At 41.4% G+C, this 27,810-nt stretch overlaps 2 protein-coding genes across 6 annotated transcripts in view; both read right to left on the bottom strand.

Annotated features, from left to right (window-relative positions):
• The window catches only part of atf2 (activating transcription factor 2), a 33,469-nt gene extending 22,773 nt beyond the window's left edge, over positions 1–10,696 (bottom strand). For 2 of the 4 annotated variants that reach the window (XM_086050977.1, XM_086050974.1), the window contains exons 1-11: positions 10,201–10,696; positions 9,577–9,649; positions 8,976–9,072; positions 8,775–8,893; positions 8,567–8,692; positions 7,522–7,700; positions 6,764–6,878; positions 4,989–5,081; positions 3,020–3,250; positions 2,672–2,878; positions 327–432 (exon numbers count right to left, since the gene is read on the bottom strand). In XM_086050977.1, the coding sequence (XP_085907103.1) occupies positions 327–432; positions 2,672–2,878; positions 3,020–3,250; positions 4,989–5,081; positions 6,764–6,878; positions 7,522–7,700; positions 8,567–8,692; positions 8,775–8,893; positions 8,976–9,072; positions 9,577–9,624 (1,321 nt within the window). In that variant the 5' untranslated portion in view covers positions 9,625–9,649; positions 10,201–10,696. Of the gene's footprint in view, positions 1–326; positions 433–2,671; positions 2,879–3,019; positions 3,251–4,988; positions 5,082–6,763; positions 6,879–7,521; positions 7,701–8,566; positions 8,693–8,774; positions 8,894–8,975; positions 9,073–9,576; positions 9,650–9,788 lie in introns of all 4 variants that reach the window. The other 2 variants (XM_086050976.1, XM_086050975.1) reach the window with 2 other exon arrangements.
• A 520-nt stretch (positions 10,697–11,216) lies between these two features.
• The window catches only part of atp5mc3a (ATP synthase membrane subunit c locus 3a), a 98,170-nt gene continuing 81,576 nt past the window's right edge, over positions 11,217–27,810 (bottom strand). The window contains exons 1-5 of one of the 2 annotated variants that reach the window (XM_086050979.1): positions 13,500–13,593; positions 13,205–13,302; positions 12,552–12,626; positions 11,462–11,652; positions 11,217–11,369 (exon numbers count right to left, since the gene is read on the bottom strand). In XM_086050979.1, coding sequence (XP_085907105.1) covers positions 11,255–11,369; positions 11,462–11,652; positions 12,552–12,626; positions 13,205–13,243 — 420 coding nt within the window. In that variant the 5' untranslated portion in view covers positions 13,244–13,302; positions 13,500–13,593 and the 3' untranslated portion in view covers positions 11,217–11,254. Of the gene's footprint in view, positions 11,370–11,461; positions 11,653–12,551; positions 12,627–13,204; positions 13,303–13,499; positions 13,594–27,810 lie in introns of those variants that run through there. The other variant, XM_086050980.1, reaches the window with a different exon arrangement.

Genomic DNA, 27,810 nt, shown 5'->3' with positions numbered 1-27,810 from the left:
AAATTCTGATCAGTGCGTTTGAAACGACACGTTTCCACCGAAAAAAATTTGGTTCGGCCGACTATTTATTTCGGTGTCGTATAAGAATCCTAACAATTGTTTGCTTATAGTTACCACCTGTGGTCCTTTAGATGGATTCAACTACTCTCGCAAGGATTTGTCTCAGAGCGCAACTGTCTATTAGTATGTCAACTTTTGCCAAGTTCAGAGAAAATAAGGGAATGTATCAATATCTGTTCCTGTTCCTGGCTGCGATTCGACGGGGCTCATTTTTGAGGAGCTGGCGGGAAGAGGCCCGGAACTGAGAATAATAGCACATTACTCACTGTGATAGCCGGACTTCTTCTGCATGGCCGTCACAGGGCAATCTTTATGAGCCAGGAGGAGTTGCTTCAGCTGAGCCACTTCGCTTCTCAGCAGGGTGACTTCACTCTTATTCGGGAGACAGGAGACACACGGCGACACAGTTAAATCGCGCCAGCAGTTTGACACCGACGCAATATGCATATGTCAAGATGGGGGCGGGGGGGACACAGTACAGTGGTACCTTAAAGTACGAGTTGCCGGATTGACACACGTTTTCAAGTTACAAGCTTTTGATTGGTTGATTTTTTTTTTTTTGCTTTGTGTTTTTTTTTTCAAACCATGAGTGTGCCATGTGCAGTTTGGCGGACAATGATCCGTTTTTCAAAAAAAGAGGCCAAGCATGCCCACTTCGAATTGAAGTTTATTGTAAAACTAATTATAAAACTAAAAGAATTACACATGCATTTAACCAAACCACATAACTTTGTCTTATGAGAGTCTGCTAGCTTAATGCCCACAGGCAAATAGCATCAATATCGCAGTAGTTATAAAATTTAAAAACACGATAGGCCTAATTGTACACAAATAGAGCACGTATGGAAACAACCCTTTTTTTCGAACGACTGGTCCTCTTTGTGTTTCAGCAAATCTACATGTGTATTTGATGCATGTATTATCCTGCCCTTGGTGGCCAAGACGCGCACACAAGGAAGAGCACAATGTTCAATTCTTCAGAATCTATTCAATTACAGTCAACCCTCGCATACTTGCGGTTTGGCACTCGCGGATTCACATATTGGCAGATTCAAAAAGAAATAACCAAAAATTCCAAATGTATTTATTTTTATTTTGAGGGCGGGTTTCTTCAATCTCCTGAGTGTACAACAAGCTAATGACAATATATTTTCAATAACCCAACTCTGCAATTCCTAGGTCCAGCTAGCCCACTTGTGTACTCCGAGGTGAGCTCTAATTGTCGGCGCAACTTTGTAAATGCTGCCGAGATTTACATTTGTGCGTCATTAGAGCTCCCAGCAGAGCCCAGGATTTCTGCATGTCGTAAAAAAAAGGAAAAAAAAAAAAAAAGACACACACATTAGGCTGAAGGTGACTTTAACTGGATTTAGAGCGACCGGGGCGCGTGGAACGACCAGTGGCAGATTTAAGCTTCTTCTTTTCTCCTTCAAGAGGTGGCAAGTGGCTCAATCTATTAGTCTAAAAGGCACCAATGTATTTGATTCCATCTGTTTAACTAAGCTGGGATTGGCGGGATCAAAGCATTTATTCTAAGACAGATTTAAACACAAACAGATCCAATACAAGGACGGTATTGAAAATATAACTAATATTTATTCAATATTGCATTAACAATTGACTGAGGATGATTATCTTCCTCAAAGTTTATCCGATTGATCCACCCATCAATTAATCGGATAAAAATGGATTTGTCCATATTGAAGAACCAAACCATGCAAAATATGCATTTGAGTTGCAGGTATTTTTGTATATATATATCACAGCACAGAGAGGTACAGTAAAGAGCACGCTTGATTCTGACTCGAGTTTGGGCAAATGGGTTTTGCATGATACTGGGAGTCCTGAGAGCCGCCGAGTCTGACCCCTCGTTAAAAAGCCAGTTAAGGATGATGTTAGAATAATTGTGCCTCATTAGAGAGTTTTGCTGATCAGCAGGGCCGTGTGACCGCGTCTGTTTCAAAGTGCGCAGCTGATTCATGTCTTTGTGTGCAAAACGCTCTTTTGTTCTCTTTCCATGTGTCATTTCCTTCTTTGTACTTGAGGCAAAACCCTCTTCATGCATCTTGAACATGCCTCCTATTATCGTCTTCATTTCAAATCACGTTGCCTCTGTTGACTTGCTATTCACCTGAATCTCAACCACCTCTACCTTCTGGATGTCCTCCCCCTTCTCCAGTCCTACATACAAAAAAAACCAAGACGGTGCGACATAAACATTATTTAATTGTCTGGAACACTGATGTGCCCCACCCCCGACTCAAACATAACAACAGAGACGATACATGAACTGCTTCGAACTTGTCAGCATTGCATTCTTAATTGCCTGTAGCGAAATGAAGGTTCAAGCAGACACCTTTCCCTCTGAGAGTTTTGAGGCCATTCGCTAAACTGCCGAGACAGAAGCGAGGACACGCTTGTGTGCGGCTGACATCTGGAGGATACATCTTTATTGACAGCCACGTATCGATGTAAAGGCCCCGTGCATACGCGCGCCGCCGCTGTCGTGCGGCATCGCTTATTAATGGGCTTTAATGACTTCATCACGACAGAAGGGAAAGCCTGCGCGTGTTGACAGTAGAGTGCAACACGATTATCAGCGGCGGAGTACCTGAAGTTGTCCGTTTATTGAGTTGAGGTCGTCGGCCTTCTTCTCCAAGGACTGGACCCAGACTTTCCTCTTCTGTCTGCAGCGCGAGGCCGCTGCCCTGTTGCGCTCCAGGAACTTGCGCCGCTTCTCATCCGGGTCTTCACTCGTGGTTCTGCGTCGCCGACCCCCGCTGCTTGGAGGGTTTGGCGCAGGGGGCACCGGGGATGACTGGAAACAAATTCAGAAATTAAGTGGCGGGAAAAATGACCGGTGAGAACACCTCTGTGTTTGTATTTGACACGCATGTAACGATGCATTCTGTAATTCATTCATTCTTTATGTGGCTTATGGCCATGCGTGAGTATTTACAGGTGTTTCCGTGGTTGAGGTGGCTGGCTGCTGAAGGGAATGCGCGCAGGGTACTTCACTGGCGGGGGGGGGCAGGTTAGAGGCCAGACCGAGGGACGTGGACGGAGTAGGGATGGGGATCGCGGCTGGAGAAGCGGGAGCCGCGGTGTGCGTTATGGCACTGCTCTGGACTTCACTGCTGTCACCGTTGGTCAGTGGAGGGAAGTGCTGGCTTAGTGAGCCTTTTGGTTTCTGAAAAGGAAAAAACATTCATACGCAAGTTGCCGAGTCACTCACCAAACAGATAACTACACTCATTCACTGACACCCACGTCACTCACCAGGCCGGGCCCCGCCATTTAAAGTCATACACATGCAAAGTCACAGACACTATGGCAGAATCTGAGAGGATGGAGACCCCAAGTGGACAAAATAAAGACCTGCGCTTCACATGCATAATATTGCGCTTCATAATGCAACTTAAATTTTGATCCGGCCACTTGATGAACCAACGGGATGATCGGAGGAATACGCAATTCCAAAATGACTTCAATAGCTGCTAATTTGATTCATTCTTAAATCAAACAGACTTTCTGAAGCTCTCTAAGAGTAGAATACACTGATCGGCGCCCGCGCGCAATTCCTAGCAAGGCTAACTCAACGCAGTCACGCCCACAAGCACAGGCGTCGAGCAGCAGCCAACAAGGTGAAAGAGAATGAGCCCTTCGAAAACACTAACAAAGTGAGAGGCAATACATTTACATGAGAAAACCGAGGAGCGCATTATTCTAACAAGTACCTTTGCCAGCCCAATCTATCTACCAAATGAGTTTATGGTGTAATACCCTTCCAGAAGCTCTTCTGGCAGAAACAAGATATTATTCTCTTGGAATGGCCCCGAGAAAGAGGGGGAAGCCAGTCAGATTCATATTTCATCTCTGCCATGGAAAGCTCATCAGTGTAATAACCCTCCCTCTCATGGGTCTTATTCAACCATCTGCTACTATATTACTTATCTTTATTTTGCAACTAATTAACAGTATAATCTTCTAAATTCAGCAAGTTAATTATCATTATTGTGGTCTTTGCAGCATCATCAGTCCTTGTAAAGCGCAGTCGCTGCGCCGCCCTCCGCCAAGCATCCGCCCGCCGCCCCCCCCCCCCCCCCCCCACCTCAGGTTGAGCAGGGGTCTGTTTTCCTTGACGTGGGCTCATTAGGTGTTTGCTGATGAGCTGAGTGCAGTGGGAGGCGCCGCGAGAGAGAGGAGGTGGGGGATGCAGGTCAGGCAGGATTCTGCTGAACAAAAAAGGTTCCGTGCAGGGTGAGGCCGATTTAATGCGTCTCGCCGAGAGTGTGCCGGGATGCCCCCAGCTGGCTTTCGCTAGTAGCCTCCCCTCCCCGGTGACGTGCTGCACGCTGTCTCCGCGTTTGTCACCTTCCACACCCCGTGATTCCGAACAACACCCCCTTCGCTATCCTCCTCCTCCTTTTCCGACTCGTCAGGATCAATTTCCCCGTGCCAACAAAAGTGCCTCCTGTCCGGACTTGTATCTGTTAATTTCCATCAGCGCGGCATGATGAGAGCCACACATCTCGTTCGCAACAGACTACTGTGTGTACATTTCTTCTGATTCTTTTTTTTTTAAACTGGAAGAATTTTTCTGCAAGATGTTACTAATATTTGTTTTCATTTGAGATTTGAGATGATCAATATATGCTGTGAAATCATCCCGTGAATTACACTCATTTAAAAAAAAAAAAAAAAAATTCCAAAATTGTGTGGAATGTCAACATTTAATATCCTTGGAAGAATAAAGAATTTAACAAGCACTTTCACAATATAGACAAACACCATTAATAACATGAAGTCCTTTATGAAGGTAATGAGATAACTTCATCTCACTAAGCGGATACCGCCGCACACGGAATGCTATAATCAAGTAAGTAACACATAAATATTTGATGTAAAAATATAATGATGATAAATACCAGTTTTGCCTCTGACTGGGCGGGCCGTGGTTGTGGCGAGGGGGGTCCGGGGATGCCGGGGACGTTAGGCACTACGGTGACAGGTCTGACAAGCTGACGGCAGACACACAGAGAGACACACCAGCAGAAAATTAGTCTTCCCCAGTAGAAGGCGGCCTCATGCTCCCCCACAACACACACACACGCGCGCACACGCACACACATGCAGCAGAGTTCCCTCATATCTCAGCCTCATTATGTCAGATAGCCTGTTATTTTGTGGAGGCGGCGCCACATGGAGATGCTGTGTGTGTGTGTGTGTGTGTGTTCGCTAATGAACCTCTGCCTGGCTGTGTGAGAGCATATGGGTAGGGAAGCTGAAGAGGCGATGAGAGAGCCAAGCTGGAGGTCCAGAAGCAGGACTTCGCTCAGAGCTGCTGATGAGATGTTGGTAGATCCGTGGTAGGGATGAATGATTGTTTTTCAATATCGCAATTAAGATTTAATATGTAATTCTTTTTTCTTTCTTCCAAGGTCCTCTTCCCATGTATTTTTCTTAACAAACGAGCAGTATATTAATCTGTATTACGATAAACAGTATCGGATTTATAATACATAAATGTTTTGGTCTGCAATACAGTGCTGTTTTTGAAAAAATTGTTTATGGGGTCCGGAACGGATTGATTGCATTTCAATTAATATCGGTGGGGAAAACTGGTTTGAAAACCGTGTCATTTGATCTTGGTCACAGCAACTAAGTTCGCAAGTCAAGTTAGCATTTTCTTGACATCCACCTTGTCGCACAAGATTCATAAGCCTAGCACGAGCCGCACTTATAATGGGATTGGAAAACACATTAGTGCTAATCCGAGTGCGCTGCCAGAAATCAAGAACGTTGATTCGACTTGAACAAGGACAAATGACAAAGTGTGCTGGACGGGTTCCTGTTGTGCTCCAGCCAATTCCCGCATATTCCTCACAGCCATACAAAGTCCATTACTTTCCTCGCTCGCTCCCCAGATCCAAATTGACTGCCAAATCTGCCGTGCCAATGTCGTAAATAGTCCCCGCTGTCCAAGAGAACGAGAGACGAGCAAGGACAAAATGTGGCATTAATCAATCACTAAGTGTTGTCTGAACATCACTTGAGGAGCGCTTGTGTTCCGCTGGCATGCGCAATCAAAACATGACCCTCGTCTCCCTCGCTGACCAATCATAATTAAGAAGCAGCTCTAATGTTTTTGCGAGCATGCCGGGAGGTCAGCTGAGAGTATTTTGTCACCGTCAGCTAGCTATGCGCATTCACGATTAAAATTTTGACTGGGACCGGCATAAATGATCTGTATCAATAGTCGGGTCGTCGCTACTATCTTTACAACTTTTTAATATCCAAGTAATTCAGTCCCAACTAGGATTCTGCTTAAGTGGCTGCAGAAGAAGTGAAAACGGAAAGTGCAGCGCATATTCTATTGTAGCTCTATGTCTGGAACACCAATTAATATTAGGGGTGGATAAGTTCCAAACTCATCCACAACAGGTGAAAAAAATAATTACGTGAAACAGCGGGGGAACACTATTTCTCAAATAGGAGAACGCAAACGCTCTGAACTTAACTCATTCATTCAAATTCGGGTTACGTCGCCAGCGTAGGAACGGAACTCGTTCTATACCCGAGGACCTCCTGTAGTTGATTTGGCAGGGAAATTAAGAATGAGCAAGCAAAACTATGAACTGAAGATCATCGCCACTTATTTAACACTGAGCCATTACTTGGGAAATCTAACCAATCAACTCACTGGGATCGTAGTGGGAATATGTACACTGGAACTGGTAATGGCCGCTGGAATGGCGACTGGCATGGTCTGGCCGTTAGGCAGCTGTAAGAGCACTGGAAAGGTGCCAGACACTGGCCTGCAGCAGGAAACAAAAGACATCATGGTTAGGCCCCAAAAAAAAACTACAAAAAAAAAGGAATTTAAAGAAGACACACACACGCATTAGTGACATGTGATGGCAAGATAAAAACATTCTGTCACATTCAAGCAACAACTGATGAAAATGAAGAAACACCCATCAAGCTCAGGCAATATGATTGTGTTTTGCTGTGGTATTAAATGGTTTCAATGTTGATTCTGTTAAGCAAGGGTTTGCTTCACCTTTTCGTTACAATCTGACGAACAAATCACATGGACACACAGGACGCCACTAACGGGCTGCCTTTCACTACATAGACCATATACAACCTTGTATATATGTGAACAGCATTTCCATTATTCAAACAGAAATACAGTCACTTTTTCAATACGAGTGTTTAAAATTCAAGTCAATGATAACAACACATACTGGGAATTGGCTTTTTTTTTTCATTTGTAAAGGAACAACAATTACTACAGCCAAAATAAAGATTCTGCAAACTGCACTTAAATTAAAGACAGAACAAGCACATGCCCCACTAAGACAAAACTGCACCAAAAAAAAAGTAAAAATGAAACAAGATTTGAAGAAATTAACTATGATTTTGTTCTTTCTAAAACGGACATTCTGAGTTACTTACACTATAGGCCTACTAGTGGACGGGACCTGGGTAATAACAGAGCTAGATGTTGGCGATGGGAGCGCTTGCTGTATAACAACATTAGCCTCAGAGGTTGCTAGGAGTACATTGGGAACTTGGAGGGATGCTGGATGGACTATAGTGGATGTTGGCAGTGAGGCTGGCTGCAAACATAAGTCCTGGAAACACCACACAACATCTCAGCTGCAACAACAGCGGACAACACGTGTCTTTGTTTGTCTCAATGTTTCCAAGGAAAGAGATAAAGAAAAGAGAAAATGTGATTAGTTTTCTAAAAATTCTGATAATAATAGTTTCCTGTTGGCATCATAAAAAAAGCTAACATTATCTTTAACCTCAAGTAGTGATGACAATACAGTGGAAGCTCCAAAGTTGAACCACCATTCTTTGCTCAAAATTCAAAACGTGTTTTCCTAAGGCTGGCCTTAAAACAAGATCCTTGATTTTGTTCCCCCCAAAATCTGATTTCCAGACTTTAAAAAAATCAACTGACAATGACATTATTCAAAACTTGGAGAAAGTCATTTATAAACAACCCTTCATATATTTTAATAAAACATGTCATACATGTAGAAAAAAAATAAGTGAACCACTGCGTAAGAAAAGTTTAAGTGTTCATCCTTGAGGGACATGGAATGGATCGAAAACAACAAAGTGTTTACAGAGTGATGTGGTCACCTAGCGGTGTTTTATAAGTGTTGGTACAATTAATAAGTGTTTCTCAGCAGGCAGCTGAAGCACGAAAGTGTATTGCTGGAACCCCTCCCGACCCGAAAAAAAAAACAAAAACATAAACACAAAGACGGTCAATGTCACGTTATCTCCACCCAAAGATTTTGTAAAAAATTGGCCTGTTTAAATATAAATGTTAAATTACTTAATTGCTCTCTGTTTGACTTTGGACGTTCCACTGAAGCCTAATGAATGTTTATATGGATATTAGTAGGAGTGGATTTAAAGAGGCAGATCAGAAACACATGTACGTTATGACTTGAATTAGCTAAGAACAAAAGCAGTGTTTCACCTTGTCGTCGTTGGTCGTTGATTCCGGGTGAGGCAGGGGGCTGCCTCGATGGGCCTCCAGGGCGGCAGGTTCTTCACATTTGTTGCGTATGACAGGGGTGGCGAGCGGTGACAAATCCAGTGGTAACTACAGAAAAGTCCCAGAAATGAGCTCGTTGGAAGGAGCAAAGGAGAAACAACAACCAGATGAGCTGCTGGGTTTTTAAAACCTTTTTGATGTCATCTTCAGCCCCCTTTTTGAAGTCGTGATCGAAGGGGCTTGTGAGTTCATTGAAGAGTCCCACCTCTTCGCAGTTCTTCAAAAAGCGTGTAGGTGTGGGTGTTTGGTCTACAATGCAAGGAATGGTTTAAGAACACACAATGGGTGAAAAAGCAAAATCCGCCTTCTTCTGCACTTTGTTAGGTTTTACCAGCAATAATGACACTTTCGGTCCTGGCTGGACCAAATTTGAGGGTCATCTCATGTTTGTGCTTGTGGACAGCCAAGTGGTCTTCATTTGTAAATCTCTGGGAGGACAATCAACACAAAAGGGAAACGACATGAGGCATGAGGCTATAATAATGCTGTAAATGAGGCATTTTGACAAATATGTATTATTACTATTTTGAACTATGCTGCTACAGAGAGGAAGGGTTCACTCGTTACTGTATTTGTGTTGATGAGCATTTAATATTTTGTGAATTAAGAGGCATTTGTCTACGTGACGGCATGCACTAAGTGAAACTTGCAACTGGTGAGAATATGTGTTCTGCTTTTTAGGGGGGGTGAGGGGACATTGTGTTTCTCAGTTCAAAATTTTCAGCAAGCAATGTTGAGAAAAAAGGGGACATTAAATGGACAGGGAGTTTAAAATAACTTCAACAAACATTGTTAAATACATTTGACTGAATATTATCTTTGTGAAGGCGGCTGTATGACACCTTGTCAGACAATGTGTGAAACCATACCTCCCGGAAAATGATTTTATTCAACAAAGAAACACACAACGGTGCCATTAGAGGTGGAGTTACCTGTCCACAGCCAGGAGCAGTACATTGGAAAGGTTTATCATCACTCATATTAAGGGTTTCCTGTTATGTCAGCCTGTAATGGTAGGAGAAAACAAGTGATTTAAATGATTATGTGTTGGGTTTATCGACGCGAATAAATGTTGCATGTGTAGCCAGAATTTAAACTGCAATTTCAATTGTAATAGACAAAGGTGAAGGACGCTGGGGCTCACAAAAAAAGCAAAGAAGTGGACAAAGCAAATCAAGAGATGGGCGGTTACGACAGTTGTTGACACTTATGGTTCATCCTAACACCACCACATACGCTGTCTTTTTCTTCCACGGGGCGACTGTCACCTCTCGCTCCGGTGGAAGTTTCAAACTTAAACACTCAAATTTTTATCGCATGGAAAGGTACAACCACAGTAGCATATAACGGCGCAGAATCAATCGCTTCCATTAAATAGCCTTAGCCCTGCGTGAACATACAATCGTCGCCATATTTGGATTTAAACACCGCTTGAACAAAGGGCTTGTGTTTATTTCAAAACGAATAGCACCGATAACGTACGTTTGCCAATAACGCAGGAACAACGTCATACGCGATACCGTTGTAAACATTCCTCCAAGATGTGCTCCACTTACCCCTTCAAACAGCCACTACCCTCCTTGGTTTTTCCAAAATCCCACGTCTGGACGCAAGTATCGCGAGAGGCATTCGGAAATTTCCGCATTCGTCACAAGAATGACATCATACACATTTAGACTATCGCTCGCAGCACTGGTACATTTGGCTGTAAGAATTTCAATTTTTGTAAAATGTGGAAATTATATATTTTTTAATTGCCCGAAGCGTTTCAAGTTTTGTGTATATGTGCATGGGCTATTTTGGTCAAAAACATTTTGGCTCTCAGTTTCCAAGTAGTCCTTCCCTTAGTTTGTGTGTGCCAGTAACCTCAATCTCTTTGAAAATTTGATTCAGTTGGTTTTCTTTTTTAACATTTCACTTAGAGCTTTTCTGAACACTTAAAAATTCCTGGGACTCACTTATGCACATTCAAGCATTTCTCAGGAACTTTTCATATTTCAGCCACAACCTGAAAGTTTGCAAAGCTACTCCATGGTTAAAGACTACCGGCAGTCAATTTTTTTTAAAACATCTGTTGAATTAGCAAGCGTGTAAATATGGGTAGTTTTCGTATCCTTTGTGAAATCCTTCACAACAATTTAAATACAACTAGAGCCACCATTAAATAAGTCAAACATTATATCCTGAGGTCATTTTAAATGTTCTAATTTATTTAATGCCATTTACAAAAGCCACTCACCTGCTGCCCAAAAGCAGAACTATTAAACTGCAACTAAACCACTGACTTATGGAGGTGGACCCCCAAAAAAGCTTCCATGAGATCTCTCAGAAAGCAAGGCAAGTCTTTGGCAGCTAATCACAGAATAGATGACATTCAAAACAGCTGCTTTTGGTTGTTTCCAAACTATCCCAGACATTACATTGTTTAATAGCCAAATACATGTATTTTTAATCTAGTAATTTCTTACATTTGTACAATACATGTTTTAGCTCATTTTGACAGTGCCCGAACGACTTTGAAAATGTACATTTCCTTGACACTAAAACGGAACAAATTTAGGAAGCCACAAAGTGTAGTCACATCTGTAATGAAAGTTGGACAGCAGAGTTTTACATAGCAAACAGGATCAGGAAAGCAACCATCAAACAGAACAGTCCCATGGCTTCAGACAGGGCAAATCCCAGGATGGCATATGAGAACAGCTGCTGCTTCAGGGATGGGTTCCTGCAAAAGAGGGAGAGGGGGGGGGCGGGGGGTGTCACTGAATTACACTGTATACAGTGTTGATCAATAGCATGCATAAAACCGAGGCGCACCTAGCATAGCCGATAATCAGACTGCCGAACACGGTCCCGATTCCAGCACCGGATCCGGCGACACCAACTGTGGCGGCTCCGGCACCGATAAACTTGGCGGCGGTGTCGATGTCCCGGCTCACTGCACTTGTCTGGAAGCCCCTCAGTGTGACCTGAGTGAGGGGGCTCTGTTGCATCACAGCAACAGTGCTCTGCGATTAAAACGGTTAAAAATTAGTACAATCCTGCAACAGGAGTGCTTCTCAACCATTGATATCGCAGGATATTATCCTTTTTTTTGCAGGGAGGACCCCTAGCATAGTCGCAGATCTGCATTCACCCATTCAGATATTTCTTGGGAACCCATCCTCTGTTATTCACCCTTTTCGTACTTAAGACAATAGGTTTAATAAAGATATTGTTTTTGACGCCACTTTGTGGCATTTCAGGACCAAGGAACTATGTTGAAGCGCGGTGAGGAGCTTCATTTAGTATGGCCATAGCTTTGTCTATTTAAATAAAAGTGCTCTATCACCATTTTATGTAATCTATAAACAATTAGAAACCTTCTTGGGAGGGTGTCAATTCCTTGCGGCAGGGCTCAATTCCTATCCCTCTGAATAACAGCAAACGCTGAATACAATTATTAATTAATGGTGTTCTGTGAGATGTTTCTCATAAAATGTGCCTTGACTCAAGTCAGAAAACACTGCTTAGTACATGTCTTGGTGTAAAAGTAGTGACGGGCAGGGATCAACAATTACCTTCTTAAAATAATGGAATAAGGTATATTTCTGCTAAAATCAGCCACATCCTTATTTTAAACAGTTCAATTCAATTCCAAAATTAAATGATTAATAAATATAGTATAATCAGTATTTGGTTCAGTCTTTCATGTTTCCTTAAAAAATGATTTGGGCCATTATTTTTAAGAAGGTGATGACATTTAATCCAGACATCATCTAGGCACAAAAATATAATGAATGAGTTCTTTCTCTTTGTGTATTAAAAATAAAGTATTTAAAAAGAATAATAATTTGGCTGAAATAGCAGCAGGGAGGTTGCTGTCTCGATCAAGAGCCACTAGCACACCTACATGCTTTTTGCTTACCTCTGTTTTGACCTCAGGCCTGGACAGCACAGAGGCAGAAAGGGGTCTATAAAGAGCCCGGGAACCAGCACGGACCTGCAAAAGCACAAGTACAAAAGCTATACTTTTACTACAGGCATTTTGAATGATAACCAAACAGCATAATCTCTGTATGACCATCAGCAGTGCATAAGTCTTAGTAGTGGCCTACTTGTAGCAAATGGCATAAATTCTGTATAATTTGCCAAGGTGGAGAAGCTAACAGTTCTCACCTAACAAAACCGTCCGTCAGCAATGTTCATTCTAGTAAGCTAGAACATGTGGCAAAAGTTGTTTTATAGTAGCTTGTTGTTCTATGGTACCATAGGCTAAATGACCTTAGCCAGTAGACCCCATTGCTCATGATAGCTGAAGGCTAGGTCTGAAAGCAAATTATGGTTTAATAAAAGAGAACATGCATTGAAAGAAAAAAAAAAAACACTGTATGGAATCAATGTATCAAAACGACTGTCAAAGTCCGTGTTAGCATTAGCCACTTAGCAAAGCTGCAGATACCCTTGCCATTCAAGCTGCAGTCAAGTTCATTCATAGGCCCGCCGCGGTTTTGACGGCGCTATTCAAAGCGCAGCGCTTCAATTGAAATTGTTCAACTACAAACTGAACGATCAACTCACCAGAGCCGGCGAGGAAACGAACTTTGCACAGGCGTACATTTTCTACTTCAAGTAGTTTTTAACCGGTTCGGTCGAATCTGGTTGAAGCCCGGGTCTCTCTGAGGAGGGAAGAGCGGACACAACTAAGGTCAAACGGGTGTTAAAATGCCCCACAGAGAAAATAAAGCAACTGGTATGTACATCGGCATTTATTCTACAGCCTCTCGCACTTTGCATGCAGTAATTGTACGTTTGATGAGAGGATGAAAAGGGATATCGGATATGTTTCTCACACGGATTACCACAACTCACTTACCGACTGCAGAGGTCGAACCACAGTGACAGATTGCGCATGCGTAGCGGGATATATCCAGAGACCCGGATGATGACAGAGGAAGGTCATTTCAATCAAACTTTATTTAAACAAACAATTCACAAGGATTCGGTTACCAAACGTCTCAATTTGTTTTGTTTACCGTAATACACTAATGCAAACAAATAAGAATAATGTGTATTCATTTATTTATTTTAAAATAATAATTTATGGGTTATAAAACTATAATGAATTTGGTTAATACAAATAACTGTGACAAATAGTATAATGAGAAGTTTGTCAGTTTATTAATTTTGGGGTCAATTTTGCTTTGGCAGGACCTCTCCAGTTCTTTTTGTTGTTGTGCTAATAAAATGAATGCGGTCTTGAAAATGCTCTGAATATTAAGATTTTATACAGAACACAACACTAAGATTTAAAGTTCTTCTTCAGAATATTTTTAAGCATTGAAAACATAAAAAGTGAAGCAGAATTTTTGTGTTATGTCAGTAGGGACAGTGAGCATTAGATCCTGTTCAACTTTTTCCCCTTCAAAACAAAGAATGTTGTCCTAGTCCACTACCATCACCTGTTGTGGTGTCAATTTAGCACACAGTCCTGAGGGTGAGGTTTCTAGGGGCCGTATGGTTGCAGTTTACTTACAGGCTGATGATGGAGCTGCAGGCTCCGAACGTCACCAGACGAATTTGTAATCATGACGAATGACTTGGCAGCAGCAGGAGCACTCCTGCTCTTTGCCGCATTCTGACTTGAAAGGGAAATACAGTGGCAGGTATGATCGCTACACTTTCACTGAAAGCATTACATTACACTACACTACACAGATGGATGGATTGCTGCATAATAATAATAATAATAATTATAATAATAATAATAATTATTATTATTATTATTATATTATTATAAGTGCTAACAATCAGTTCAGATAACCTAGTACAATAAAGTCAAGTCACCGATTTGTTCTTCAATATTTATTTTAACATTCTAATAGTTGAATACTTAAAAACCGTTCGATTCAAATGTTACTTCACTTCTCTGTCGAAACACAAAGCACTACACTATTTTGGTATCCATTCATTCCCATATGCACACACTAACATGCCCTTAAAGGGATGAACTGCAAAAATAAGGTAATTCTAGACAATGCCCAGTAGAGGCCGCAATAGAGTCTAATGAGCACTGTCTTTTAATGTTGCTGTACTGTAATGGCAATTGCATAAACGCCATCAGCAGAAAACATAGCTTCATCATTTACAGTCGGCTAAATATATAATCCTCCTCACATTCAAATCATTAATCATTCAAAAAAAAATACAAACTCACCCACCCCATCTACCTACCTACAGACAACCAGATGGCTAGATACTTTTTAAATCAACTTTTAAAGACAACACAAGGCAAAGCAGGCATGTCCCATTACTAATAACACGGGTCAACAGCTAATTTTAATCAGAGATGGCTTTATCCGTCCCTAACAAATATTTGACGCTGATTTCAAAAATATGTTTCTAAACCTTTTGAGATATTTTCATTTTTTGTTTTTAAATTTGACCTTTGAAATCTTGCAGAATATGGATTTTACCATGCGTTGTAAATTATAGCTACGATGTTTCGGAAAAAAAATGTCCACCTGTTGCTTAACCTAACTCTTAATTTATAAATATTACTTAATATATGACTATATGACATATTATTGTTATGTAAACCTGATGTGCTAGAGGAAAAATGAGGGTAGATTTGGAATTGGTGCAAAAAAAAAAAAATCACCTAGAAAGTTGAAAAAAAAAGTAAACATTTGTTGACCATTGTAATATTTAAAAAAAAGAGAGAGAAATGTATTAAACATAGTGTTTAGAAAGAATAAAATAAAATCCAATATGAAAAGAATACCCTCACATGTTTGTATAAACTACTGTACATCATTCCAGCTACAATACATGTAAGAAACAAAACACTTCAAATCCAAAGTATACAACATCACATCATTAACCCATCCGTCCAGTTATCTTTGTTGAGCAAACATTCCAATTCTATCCCCGAAAGCCGATTATTTTTTAAAAAATGCGCTGCTAATTTTCTACGCCTGCGAACTGAAATCTCCACTGTAGTGCTTGCGCCAGCAGGTCCCACTCAGAGGCAGCTCCTTACAGGTCAGAGCTCACCATATGATAAAACATGAACTTTACAATGAATTAATTGCAGGCCGGCGCATATCAAAGCGGCCGTTAACTACGCTGGGTCAATGTCACACTGTCTAATTAACCGGGCCCTGGCTGTGTGGTCCTACAAGGCTGTGGAAGGAAGGTGGAGAGAGGCGGCCATCTCGCGATCCCCCTCGCCCACTTCACCCCCCACCCACCCCGCACACTCGACACCTTCCACTTCCTCCACTTTCAGAAGCGAGCACGCACCCGCTGTCTGACTTCTTGCATAGAACACTCCGAGACATTCCATTTGCATGCCGGCCCCATCAAGCTGGATGCACTCAGACTGGTAATAAAAGGCATTGACCCCCTTAACCTTTATGAATTACAATTTGTGCCTGCAGCGCGTCCTGTCAAGAGGCCTCAAAAAAGCAGGCACCTCGCTCGGGCGGGGTGTGCGCGTGTTGTTTTGCAGTTGTTAAGGAGAGGGGGAAAAGGTTTTTACAGCTCCTCGTCGGAGCTCCTGACAAGCTGGGGGAGGCGGCGGAACTGACAGCGGAAGCGGCGTCGGGGAGGGACTGCAGCCTCGCTGATGGCTCAATGCTAATCTGCATTCCTGGATGCTGCGTGGAAATACACACACGGGCTCTTTTCTTTTGTGTATCACTGGCTGTAAGGCTGCACTCGATCTGCTCTCCACCTCGCCTCTCTGCCTCACACATACCAAAGCAGCCTTTTCTACCTTTCGAAGTCCAACTGCATGCAACTAGAAGAGTACAAACCAGATAGACTGTGATGAAAGCAGATGGCTGCCTTTTTGTGCAGCAGCTTGTCTGCATGGTAGAAAACAGCAAGCTACATCTGTTTTAGATAGACAAAAGAAATACAAAAAAATAATGCTTGAATTGAAAGGCTCACAAGTGTTGCTCGATGATGTTTTGTTACAAAGACGTGCCACATGAGTATTGTTTTTGCCATTATTATGGGTTCTGTTCATCCAGTAAATGTTTTGATATGGTGGGATTGGGATGTTAAAGGTTATTTATTTTATTTTTTTTTTAAAGGGGGGAAGTCAAACCCAACATTTTGTTTACAATAATATGTTCTATGCGCCTCCACTAGTCAAAACACGCCATTTTGATTAATATTGCATTTCGTGGAATATGAGTTGAGCAGCAAAATCCAGCCGTTTTTAGCCATCTGAGGGGGCGGCCATTTTGCCACTTGCTGTCGACTGAACATGACATCACAGTTGATCAGGGCTCAAGAGGACAACCAATCATGGCTCAGCTTCAGAAATCAGGGTAAGCCTGAGTCATGATTGGGGCATTTACTGTATTTTATTGTGAACAGAACCGGACAATTCTATTCAATTTGAATCCACTTAAGTAAAGTACATACGTTTGCGTGTATTTAAATAGGTGATAATATGAACTAATGGATGAATGTCATTCCAAGCATTTCTAATGCCACGATAGCTGCTTTCTAAAGCACGCTATGTACCGCAGCCTTTCTCCCAAACATGAGCAGAGCTCCTCCTTCCTTCCTCTGTTCAACATCAGGAAATTCAGACAGTGACCGTGTGAACACAAGCGTGGCTGACAGGGGCAGCTGTGCGATGATTGGTTTGCGGAGCCGCGCTTTCTCCGGTGTCTTCAAGGTCACGGAGATTTACAATCAAACGCCTTATGACACTTCAGTAAAAGCTGATGACAGAATAAGAAAACAACACGGCCCTTCAGAGGAATCTTCTTGACCTCGTAGTGTGCGCCATTACCGGCATGTACTGTTGTCTGATTTTACGGCGTACCAAGCAAAGATATACACGCCGATTTTAGCACACAGAAGGTTGTTAAGGCGACATATGGGGAACGTATTTGATTGACATATATATGACGCACGCTGGATAGTAGATTAGGAGAATGCTGTGCTTCAATCCCCAGTCAAAATGCACTTCGAGTCGCCAAACAAAAAGAGCAATTAAGTATTAAGAACAATGCGCAATACTGGTATGCTGCCCCCTATTGAAATATGATTGCCATTGTTTATGGTGATTCACTGTTCTATTAAGCTCCTGTTATATTCATTGTGATACCCATTGGACACTTATGTGCATGACTCGTATCTCCATTTTGAAATTTAATAATGTACATTGTTAAGTCCAAGCAATGAAAGGATCTTGAATACTATGTAATATAAACGAGGGCTGAACGATTTTGAAAAATGATCCAATTGTGATTCCTACCTAGGCTGTCCGGAATAAAGCAGTCCTCCCCTCCCAAATTGCAGCCTTTCCTCATTTAAAATTGCATTCTACTAAATTGCGACTTTGATTTGAATTCGATTGACTATTCAGCACTAATATAAAAGCAAGCAGTGTTCAAAAACAAATACAGTATCAAAACAGGATGTGAAGCATACGCTGATATGCAAGGCAACTTAGCGCTCATATGGAAAGCTGTTGATTTTTTTTATGGAAGGCATATGGCTGCAGTTTATTGTGCTCAATTAAATCACTTTAAGAGAGGATTAACTTTTTTTCCACTCTCATATATTGGCTGTATTTACATTGAGATGTTGACTGCAAATGTCTCTTTAGCACATCGCACAGATTTGGGGTGTCGTATATGAGGCAGTCCCAACAATACTTACTGGGAGAGCCCTTCCTGCTTTTAATGGCCTGACCTACATCCCAGTTCAGAGAGCTAATAAAGGTAGTCTGGTGGAGGTCCTGGAGCTGCACAATGTCACTCACAGATTCCCGACTCAGCAAGATCTGGAATGCTCAATTGGTTGCTTTTATTGGCCCCATTAATATACATTAGCTCTCTTTCCAATGCTGGTCGCAGACGAACGGCTTGCTGCTAGCGACTTATAAGCCAGGTGACACTTAAAACCTTTTTTGGGCCCTCGTAAAAGATATTCAGGAATTGAACAAGGAAGAAAGAACAAATAATTTTGCGGGAAGTTCCATTTTGACCGGCAACTACAAAGGTGAACACAACAATGAAGGCAGCAGTCATCAAGTATTGAGCTGGAAACACTTTAGTAATTCTTTTTCAACATTTTTTTATGATCATATTTATAATAATGATATGGCAGATATTTGATACCATCATGTTTAAATCCCACCCCCCCCAAAAAACTGCAATGTGTGTTTTAATATGAAAAAGAGCATATTAAAGCGCGTTGTTGTTACACCCTGACACACTATGATATTGTGCTATATAAAAACAACATAATGGCATACTGTAATAAAGTAAAATGTAATGACTTAAACAGCCACATTTTTGGCTTCAATTCAATGGCACTACTCCTCTTTCTGGCGTGCGCGCCTTGGACACCCAGGGGCCCGTCACAACTCCTCAGTCAGCTGCAGTAATAGTCGATTTTCCTTGCAGAGGATAAAGACCACATCCCTATGATTATTCTTACGTATCTGCTCTCCAATTTAGGCAAATAAGTTAGCGCACACAGCAACAAGGTGGCCACTTGTACATAAATATATTTTCCTATAATGCCCCAAAAAAATGCACAGCAGGCTAATTACAGTTGTAGAAAATATTTTGGTTCTCTCAACGGCATAAATGACAGTCGAAAATATTAGGAGCAGCTGTCAGTATGATGAAGCACTGCTCTCCACTACTGCAAACGACAACCACATTAATAAAGCAATAGCCTCAATCAAAACGGAGCATTGTTAGACTGCTCTTATCTTGCCGCTGCAACAAGACAACAGAAGCCCACACACAATCTGGTACCACTCCTCCCGCGCAATAAAGAGACCCGGCACCCCGGCAAGCTGAATCAATCACGGCACTTTATTATCCTGTCACTGGTGTGCTTCCTGCAAGTGTGTTTACCCCGTCCATGGCCCGGCCCGGCGTGGCTGTTCAGTGTACATTAAGACGGACATAATTGAGATTGTGGGCGTCCCAAAGTGCAGGGCTCAACCTGTTGTCGTTAATCTGTCATATTGTGGCGACTCGCGGCGGCGGTCACCCATAGGAGGCTCCACCTTGAAGGCGCGGATGGCGCTTTGTTGTTCAAGGCAGAGGGTCTCACCTATTTTAACTTTATTGCTTTGCCACCAACAGAGAAGCCAAAGAAAATGTCATCAATCACCCGAGCCCCCCAACTTCAATTCCTCTGCTGTGCTTCTAATCCGCGTTAGGTGCTTTATGATCGTAAGTGATTCTCTTGTATAACTCATCGCCACTTTGCTGGTGCGAAGGACCGGAGGTTATCATGAAAAAGAAGTCGCTTGAGCGTCATTTCTTCGTTCATTCATCTTTGTAATATGCTAAATTATGCAAGCAATCAATGTGGAATAATTGCTCACGGCAACGGTGTCAGGTTCCTTTTGTAAATGAATTAGTTGTGCCGAAATGTACCTTTCCTCACCTCACAGAAAAAATTACAACTCTGGGAAAGAATTTACAGAATAACCAAGTCTAAATGAAAGTTTCGGTTCTGTAGGAAAGGAAGCTTTATGGATTCACACAACTCATTAGAAATAATAGCTCATTCTTGCCTCGCTGGCCTGCTATTAATTACCTGGTAAATGGGACCTGTCTGGTCCGAAAGTGGCGGAGAGAGCTCACCAAAGAAAAGCAAGCAGCCATCAAAGTACATTTCGATCATCATAATTCTAATAGTCAGCATCACCTTTTCCAAGATTAGAATTCCTGGTTTTTATTAAGTGGCTCAATTTGGCATTCCTCTCGTAATATGACAGTGTCATTCATGCGTGCTTGTTAATCCTCCTGTGCAACATGATTTATTCAACATGGAGGCAAGGAGGACGCTGCATTTAATTGATGGCTATAGAAAACATCTAAAAGGTAAACTGGAGTCTTTACACCCAACAAACAGCGGCAATAACCACAGTTGGGTTTTTATCTCATCATGCCAACCTTTTATCCAGTCGTGATTTCATTCACAGTGGAAAAAAAAAAGAAAGAGAGAATGTAAGGATCTGGCTCTGTGTCTTCGGGATCAGGCTTCGTTTATAGCACGCTGTTATATCAGCCCGGAGACTCATAAGTTATGAAATGTCAGGATCCTATGCATTCTAATTGAGTGTGGAACAGTTAATGGCTGCGGAAATTCAGCCGCTTGACGTCTTATTCCCCCGTGTGCTGTTATACAGCCTAGCCCATGAGCCTCAATTAAATGACAAAATGGGCCCATTCTTGAAAATAACAATAAAAACAGCAGCCTGTACGCCGATAATACCGAGTCTCACCTAGAGTCAACAATGGCTGCATGTTGCAAAATGGGAAGAAAAGAAAAAAAAAAAAAAGAAGACGAAATCGGAGCTGAATATGATAAACTGCACATTTGGTTTGATCAAATAATGCGCTGCTTTCAAATATGAAATGTAGGTCATGGTGCCTTGATATACAAATGACCCCACTTGCGAGTTTTTCGAGATACAAGTCATCATTCGGCTGATTTCTTTGCCTCGTACGGAGTTGAGATACAAGGGTTATGTGGTGGCGGTGAACTCAACTCATTTCACAACAAGTAGTAGTTTGTCAGAACAACTGAACAATTCTTCAAAAAGGAGGCTTCAAGCTGTTTAATGCCACTCCCAGTTGAAGTTTATGGTCAAACTAAACATAAAACAAAGAGAATTACACGTGGTGTACTTCAAACAACCAAATAGCTTTGCCGTGGGCAAGTACGCTAAGAATGCAGAGCACCGTGCAGATATTTGAACACAACTTGTAGTGCAACACATGTAGACAGATAATATAACAATATTCACAGGCATATATTCTTTATCCTCTGCAAAAGGCAACTAATATTACTGCAGTTTACTGAGAAGCTGAGACTGTATCTGTGTATATCCGTATGTCTGTATTACACTGCAACATAATGTCCGCTGAATTGAGGCAGAAAAAGTACCAAAAATGTTTTACAACTTATTTATTTATGTCATTATTGTATGATTTTGTAAAGTACACATTACAACATTTGTTGTGATTTTTATGGGGGGAGGCTTGGAAAAGATTAATGGCAATCCCATCCATTTCAATGGGGAAAAAAGTGTTCTGAGTTACAAGCGTGATCTCCAAATGACTTGAACTTGTATCTCAAGGCACCGCCGTGACACACATACAGCAGGCAGCGCACCGTTTTTCTTCCCTCAGATAGAGGCCTACTTTTTCTGCCAAAGTAGAACATGTCCCTAAATAATAATCACGTGCCACCCCCATCTCACTGCATACTTTTGTCGGACTGAAACTTTTAAAAACCTGGAATCAATAAAGCCCAAACAATCTATGAATACACATTAAACTCCAGCAACTATATTAAATTCTGTCACATGCTTTGAAACTAAATATTGAACCAAATGTAACAGGAGTGGATTTTTCCCCCCTCACACCCTTACTTATTGTTTTTACAACTATCTGAATTGACCCCCTTTTACAACATCACTGATGCCATGCAAAAAAAAAAAAACCACAATTGCTTTTCAATACTTCAATTTATAGCACACCGTAAATGGAATTCAAAGTACAACGCAGTTGGAAACGAACATTGACAAAGCTTTTGGCTCCAGCGCTGTCGCGGTGGCCAGAAGAAGAAGAGAATATTCATTTTACGGTTGGCTCACAATCCCATTAAAAGGCAGAAGCTACATTTCCGCGCATGCTGTATAAATGTAATATACAAGAGTGGGAAGGAGACAGATGGTGGAGTGAAGCTCTCACGTGGCAACACTGTGCAGTGTGCGGCCAATGAAGAAGCCCACCAAACACCATCCGGGGCCAGATTAGCTCTATTAATACGAGTTCACGTGCAGGCATCATGTTCCCATTCACATGTGCTCCGAGTTCACGTCTGATTGTGCTGCATCTCAATCCGTCATTTACTGTCATAGGAGGGGAAAAAAAAACAAAAACAATGTGGGATGAATCACACACAGCAACAAATTACAATCCTATTTATTTATCCAGGCCTTTCTGTCACTCACAGCAATAATCAGTATAACTGATTCAAATTCGGAGAAAATGAAGGATGCTTTCCCTCCAATTTTCAATTTGGAAGTGGCAACTATGGCCATGATGAATGTCTGAATAGTCCATCTTCTTCCTCTCATTTCGCCTAACCTTTCCTGACAGCTTAGATATTGCCTACCTGGTAATTTGCTCGGCAATAATTGGCATTGTGAGATTTCGCTCGCTTTTTAACAAGGATTCTTAACACCCTCTGTAGGTAAAAAAATGCAATTACAAACACAAGTGGCCTAGCGTGACTGGTCATCAGCAGCTGCCGCTTCAGTTCCCCAGTCCAAACTGGCTCCATTAATGAAAAACCACAACGACGCGCGTATAGATTTGGCCAACATTTGCAGCAGCTAAAACTTTAATTAAAATATATGAAGCAGTTTTACTGATTAACAACGTTGGTGATTAAAGTGAACGTCTGATACCTTTTTTTTTTTTTGGTTCCGTCTCCGAGAATCATTTATTGTCGCATGGGCGTGTTTATTGATAAGCGCTTCGGATGAATACAGATGCAACTCTCACTGATGGAGAGATCATATTGTGCCAAACACCGGGCTGAAGCAAGAACAGCTGTTGCGGCTCTTTGCGCTTGGGAGCCCATGTTTGGCCAAGGCGATGCATGCGCAGGCAGTCGCGCATGCTGTAAAGCTGCGAGCGACATCATCGCAGCGACCGAACATCTCTATGAATTTTATGACACATTACCGGAGCTCCCTCATCTCCGTCCAACACTAAAACCTTAATCATTGGGCTAATTGCAAAGGCTATATTCTTCCTCTTTAGCTCTCCGTCCTTGGGTGATTACATTTTGTGTTCAATAGCAGGCTTATCCTTTAATTAAAAGGATTATTAACCTTTAAAACACAACCACGTTAGAGTACATGCGATGAAGGTACTGTATTCCCTTTCTAAAAAAAAAGATACGACTGAGGTAAAACATCTATATAATGTAAATCAAGAAAACAGACTCAGCTGGTCAGATGTCTTTGAGCTGCTGTAATATATGTTCACATTTTCCCAAAAGCACACTATAAAATGCAATTTACTTGTGTATGGCTATGAAGCAACGCTGTTGGCAAGCTCAAATGCCAAGGAAAGAAAATAATCATCTGATACGGCAAAGCATATGATAGCAATTCTCACGTCATGCTGAATCCAGGATAGAAAATTTTAACTAAATTATTTAATTTCACATAACGTTTCACGTTCAAAAGTGTCTCGGAAATCTGGTGTAGTTCCCTGACTGACCACACAAACCAAGGCCTCGTTTGTCATTGGCCACGTGATTTCTTTGGACCCGATACACGCTCCGAATTGGGACTTCATTTGGCACCACCACTTTTGCTCGCGACACGCTCCGAAGCCCCGCTTCATTTAGCCCATGAAAAATTATCATTAGTCGTTAGAGTAGTCACAGTAGTCGATATAGTGGTCGTAGTGATCATAATACCACCAGTAGTAATAGAGGTTGAAAAAGCTATGCTAACCATGAGCTCATCTGGTAAAAGAGTTAAGCTATAGCAACAAGGTAAGCTACCGCTATCTTGCATGTGTGTTTAAATTTGTAATTTCTTGTCATGTATCATCAAATGTCACAATTTTGTGGCAATAAAATATAATACAGAAAAATAATAAAGATGGTTAATGAAGTCTCTTTCCAATTTAACACACATGTATTACAAAAGCAAATGAATAGACAAATCTGTAGAACTTATTACAAAATTAGGAGTAGATGCAGTATTTAATTTTTTTTGTTTGTTTTTTTTCTGTTGTTTACCTTGGTGGCGCAGGGAGGAATTGCGTAAGGAGGCACGGAGCTAGAAGCTATTCAAAATAGTCTGAAGCTCTGCGGCCACACTAGGAAGACGCCAGATCATTCCTTTGGCTTCACCGTTCACTGTGCTGCATTCTGTCTTTCTTTCATATGGGATACTGCTGCGAGATTGATGTTTTTCAGTGCCCTTTCTATCGCCCCAATAAAAGCATTGCCCCAAATCTTTTTTTTTAATAGATCATCCAGAACCATAACACCCATATGTTGTTTTAATAAAAGCCCACAGAATGCTGACTCATGACAATCACAAAAAAATCACAACGCTCTGGCCAGCAAACAGACAAGCACAAGGTGAATCAGCCAAAGTATCAATGGTACGAATACTAATTAGAATACAGAGAATGAAACATTTGCCATGACTTGCCTTCAAGGACTTTCAACTTCAGCTCAGAGGTCAAAGTCAACCTAAGTGAAACGTGTTAGAAAATCACTGGGAATCTGGGACTAATAACAATGAGTTTTGGGGCACTGAGGAGATAGACGTACGATGATGACGCCTCACTGATCTGCATGAACACTTGCGTGAGAGAGAGTACATGCTTTGATTAGTACTTGAATTATGACTATCATTTAAGCTATCAGTGTCACAGTAATGCAGCATTTTTCAGGGGTGATAGAAGTACATAGCATGAACGATAATTGTGTAAAAAAAAACAACTAAATCTACTCAAGTAAAGTACAGGCTGAGAAATGTAGTTAAAGAGTAAGTCAAGGCAAAATTTCTCTTCATGATATATTCTATGCAGCCCCACTAGTCTTAACACGGTATTCTGATTAATATTGCGTTTGTGATGTCATTTTGTCGACAGCAAGTGGAAAAATGACCGCCCCTAAGATGGATAACAAGTGGCAAAATGGCCGACCCCCGAGACGGGTGGATTTTACTGCTCAATTAATATTCCACAAACACAATATTAATCATAATTCCGTCTTTTGACAAGTGGGCCTGCATACAACATATTATTGTAAAGAGATTTTTTTTACTTGACTTCCCCTTGAAGTACAAACATAAAAATGAATGAATTTAAGACAATTGTATCAAATATCTGCTTTGATAAGTTGTCACAAAAACAAAAATTCTGTGCACACAAATAGTTTTACATAGTGCTCGTACTGAGAATAAAACTCACATTCCATTTCACTTGTTTCATAGATAGCATTAGCTTAATTTTTAAGCTACCAAAACATGTTCCCATAGCTTTGCTAACGTTATGAACTAAATGCTAAATTCAACAATGACAACAGAAAATAACACCTTATTGTATGTATGTTTTTTTTTTCAGTTTAGATTGAGAATTTTTGTAACACTAGAAACTTGTGTTTTTTAGGCAGGCGTGAAACAAAACTCAATCATTAAACATCAAACATTTCTCTTGAAAAGGCCATCGATGGGGACTCTCGCAGATATCTGTTTTGATACGAAGGGAGTAAAAATAAAAAGCCTTCAGAAAAATATATGCTCAAGTAAAGCACAAATACGTGAACAACATATTTGAGCACGGTAACCAAACAATTGTACTTCTCGCTACTAGCCTTTTGTGCTATCAACACCTCCAATCATCACTACATGCAAACACAAACTGCGCATGCTGCTGAGCGGAGTCATGAGCTGTTTGCCCATTCCTACGCCACGCTGCAAGTGTTCATTTGAATGTCCTAATTAGTTAATTAGTTGGTGGTTAAGGACGATGTGAGCATCTCATCAATCTCTCGATCTCTAAAAATAAACATACTGGGATGGCGGTGGCGAGTCATTAGAATACTGATGACTGCGGGAAGAAGAGGCCTGCTCGCGACACCCCATATTTCCGCACAGCAGCCGGCTCGTAAAGAAAAAGCGTCATGGCTGTGAGTGTTGTACGGATGACAGACCAAACACGGCGTGACGGATTTACAGACAGGGCTGCAATTAATGTTTTGGTGGGTTTATATTTGCTTGTTTGTAACCGATTAAGTGTACAGTGTTGCCCCGCTATGTCACTGATTATTGTTCGCACCAATGCTATATCTCGTTTTTTCAAGCAATCTTTTCTTTGGGGTCTTACAGTATACTTAGTGTAATGTCCTTGGAAGTGGGAAAGGAGAGCGACGGTCGCGCAATACAGATTTTACCATGCAGTGTAATTTATAGCTATGACACTTCAGAAAAAAAAATCCACAACTTGCTGAATCAAACCCTTAACTCATAAATAATACTAAATATATTAAAATTATATATCGGTATATCATGTGATTGCTATTCTATCATTATTATTATTATCATTAATATGAAAACATGCTAGAGAAAAAAGAGGGTGGCTCAGCGTAAAAAAATGTTCTATAAAAGTTTACTTACATCTGTGATTAAATGAATTTGTGACCAGTGTTGTCTGAGGGATGATATTTAACTTTTATTCACGTCACTTGGTCTGACTTGAGTTAAAATCTTGGCTCCTCTACCAATCAATGGCGAGCAAACTCATGCAGAAGCTGCACACACTCGCCAGCATTACATCTCACGCGCAACCCGACCAGGCCCCGCCTCTTAAGGGCACATGCATGTACACAGACACTACAATATATATAGTATTTAAATTTTCTATATATTTCATTCTTGTCATGTGTTTGAAGACTATGTTTTAATAAGTTAAAAGCTCAGTACAGAAAAAAAAGAAGCCATGCCTTTTTTTCTTTGCACACATTTCTTTAAGTAGCACTTCACTCTGACTTAGGTGTCGTGTAGACTTTCAGCAATTACCTCGGGCAATGTCGCAGCAGTGGAACAGAAGACTACATTAAGAAAAGAGCAGAAGGAGAGCAGAGGAAAAAGGGAGAACTAACAGGTTAAAAATACTTAGCGTACAGCAGCATATGATTGAGCTCGCTGGGCTCCGAAAATTCCCCTTTAATTATTCAACGGGATCCCTGTGTCATCGCTCCCTATATGCTTTCCGTTGCGAGGAAGTGCAAGTGACTCCAACTAATATACATAATTCTGCTACTTAATTGGCACGGATCGGGGAGAGAAGTGGGCTAAGGAATCTCCTCAGAGACTAATGGGGGCACATATCATTGGCTCCATCAGAACAGCAGTCCCATAGGTGATAGAAGTCAGCAAATATTTCACGAGCTGTTCTATCAAAGTGCCTCACCTATGGACTCCTGCGCCCGATCCTGCAAAAAAAAAAGTACAGCAAAAGACTGCTGCCGACAGGTACAGTATATTTATAGCAGGCGGAGCCGTGACTGATGATAATTCTGTGGAAATTACGCAGTGCACTGTTGCTGTCATAACAGCATGTTAGGCTTAATCAGGA

The sequence above is a fragment of the Filicampus tigris genome, chromosome 14 (assembly GCF_054856515.1).
Source record: "Filicampus tigris isolate MCC_2025a chromosome 14, RoL_Ftig_1.0, whole genome shotgun sequence".
Classification (NCBI taxonomy): domain Eukaryota; kingdom Metazoa; phylum Chordata; class Actinopteri; order Syngnathiformes; family Syngnathidae; genus Filicampus; species Filicampus tigris.
Note: the sequence above shows the minus strand (reverse complement) of the source record. Positions and strands in the feature narration are given on the sequence as shown.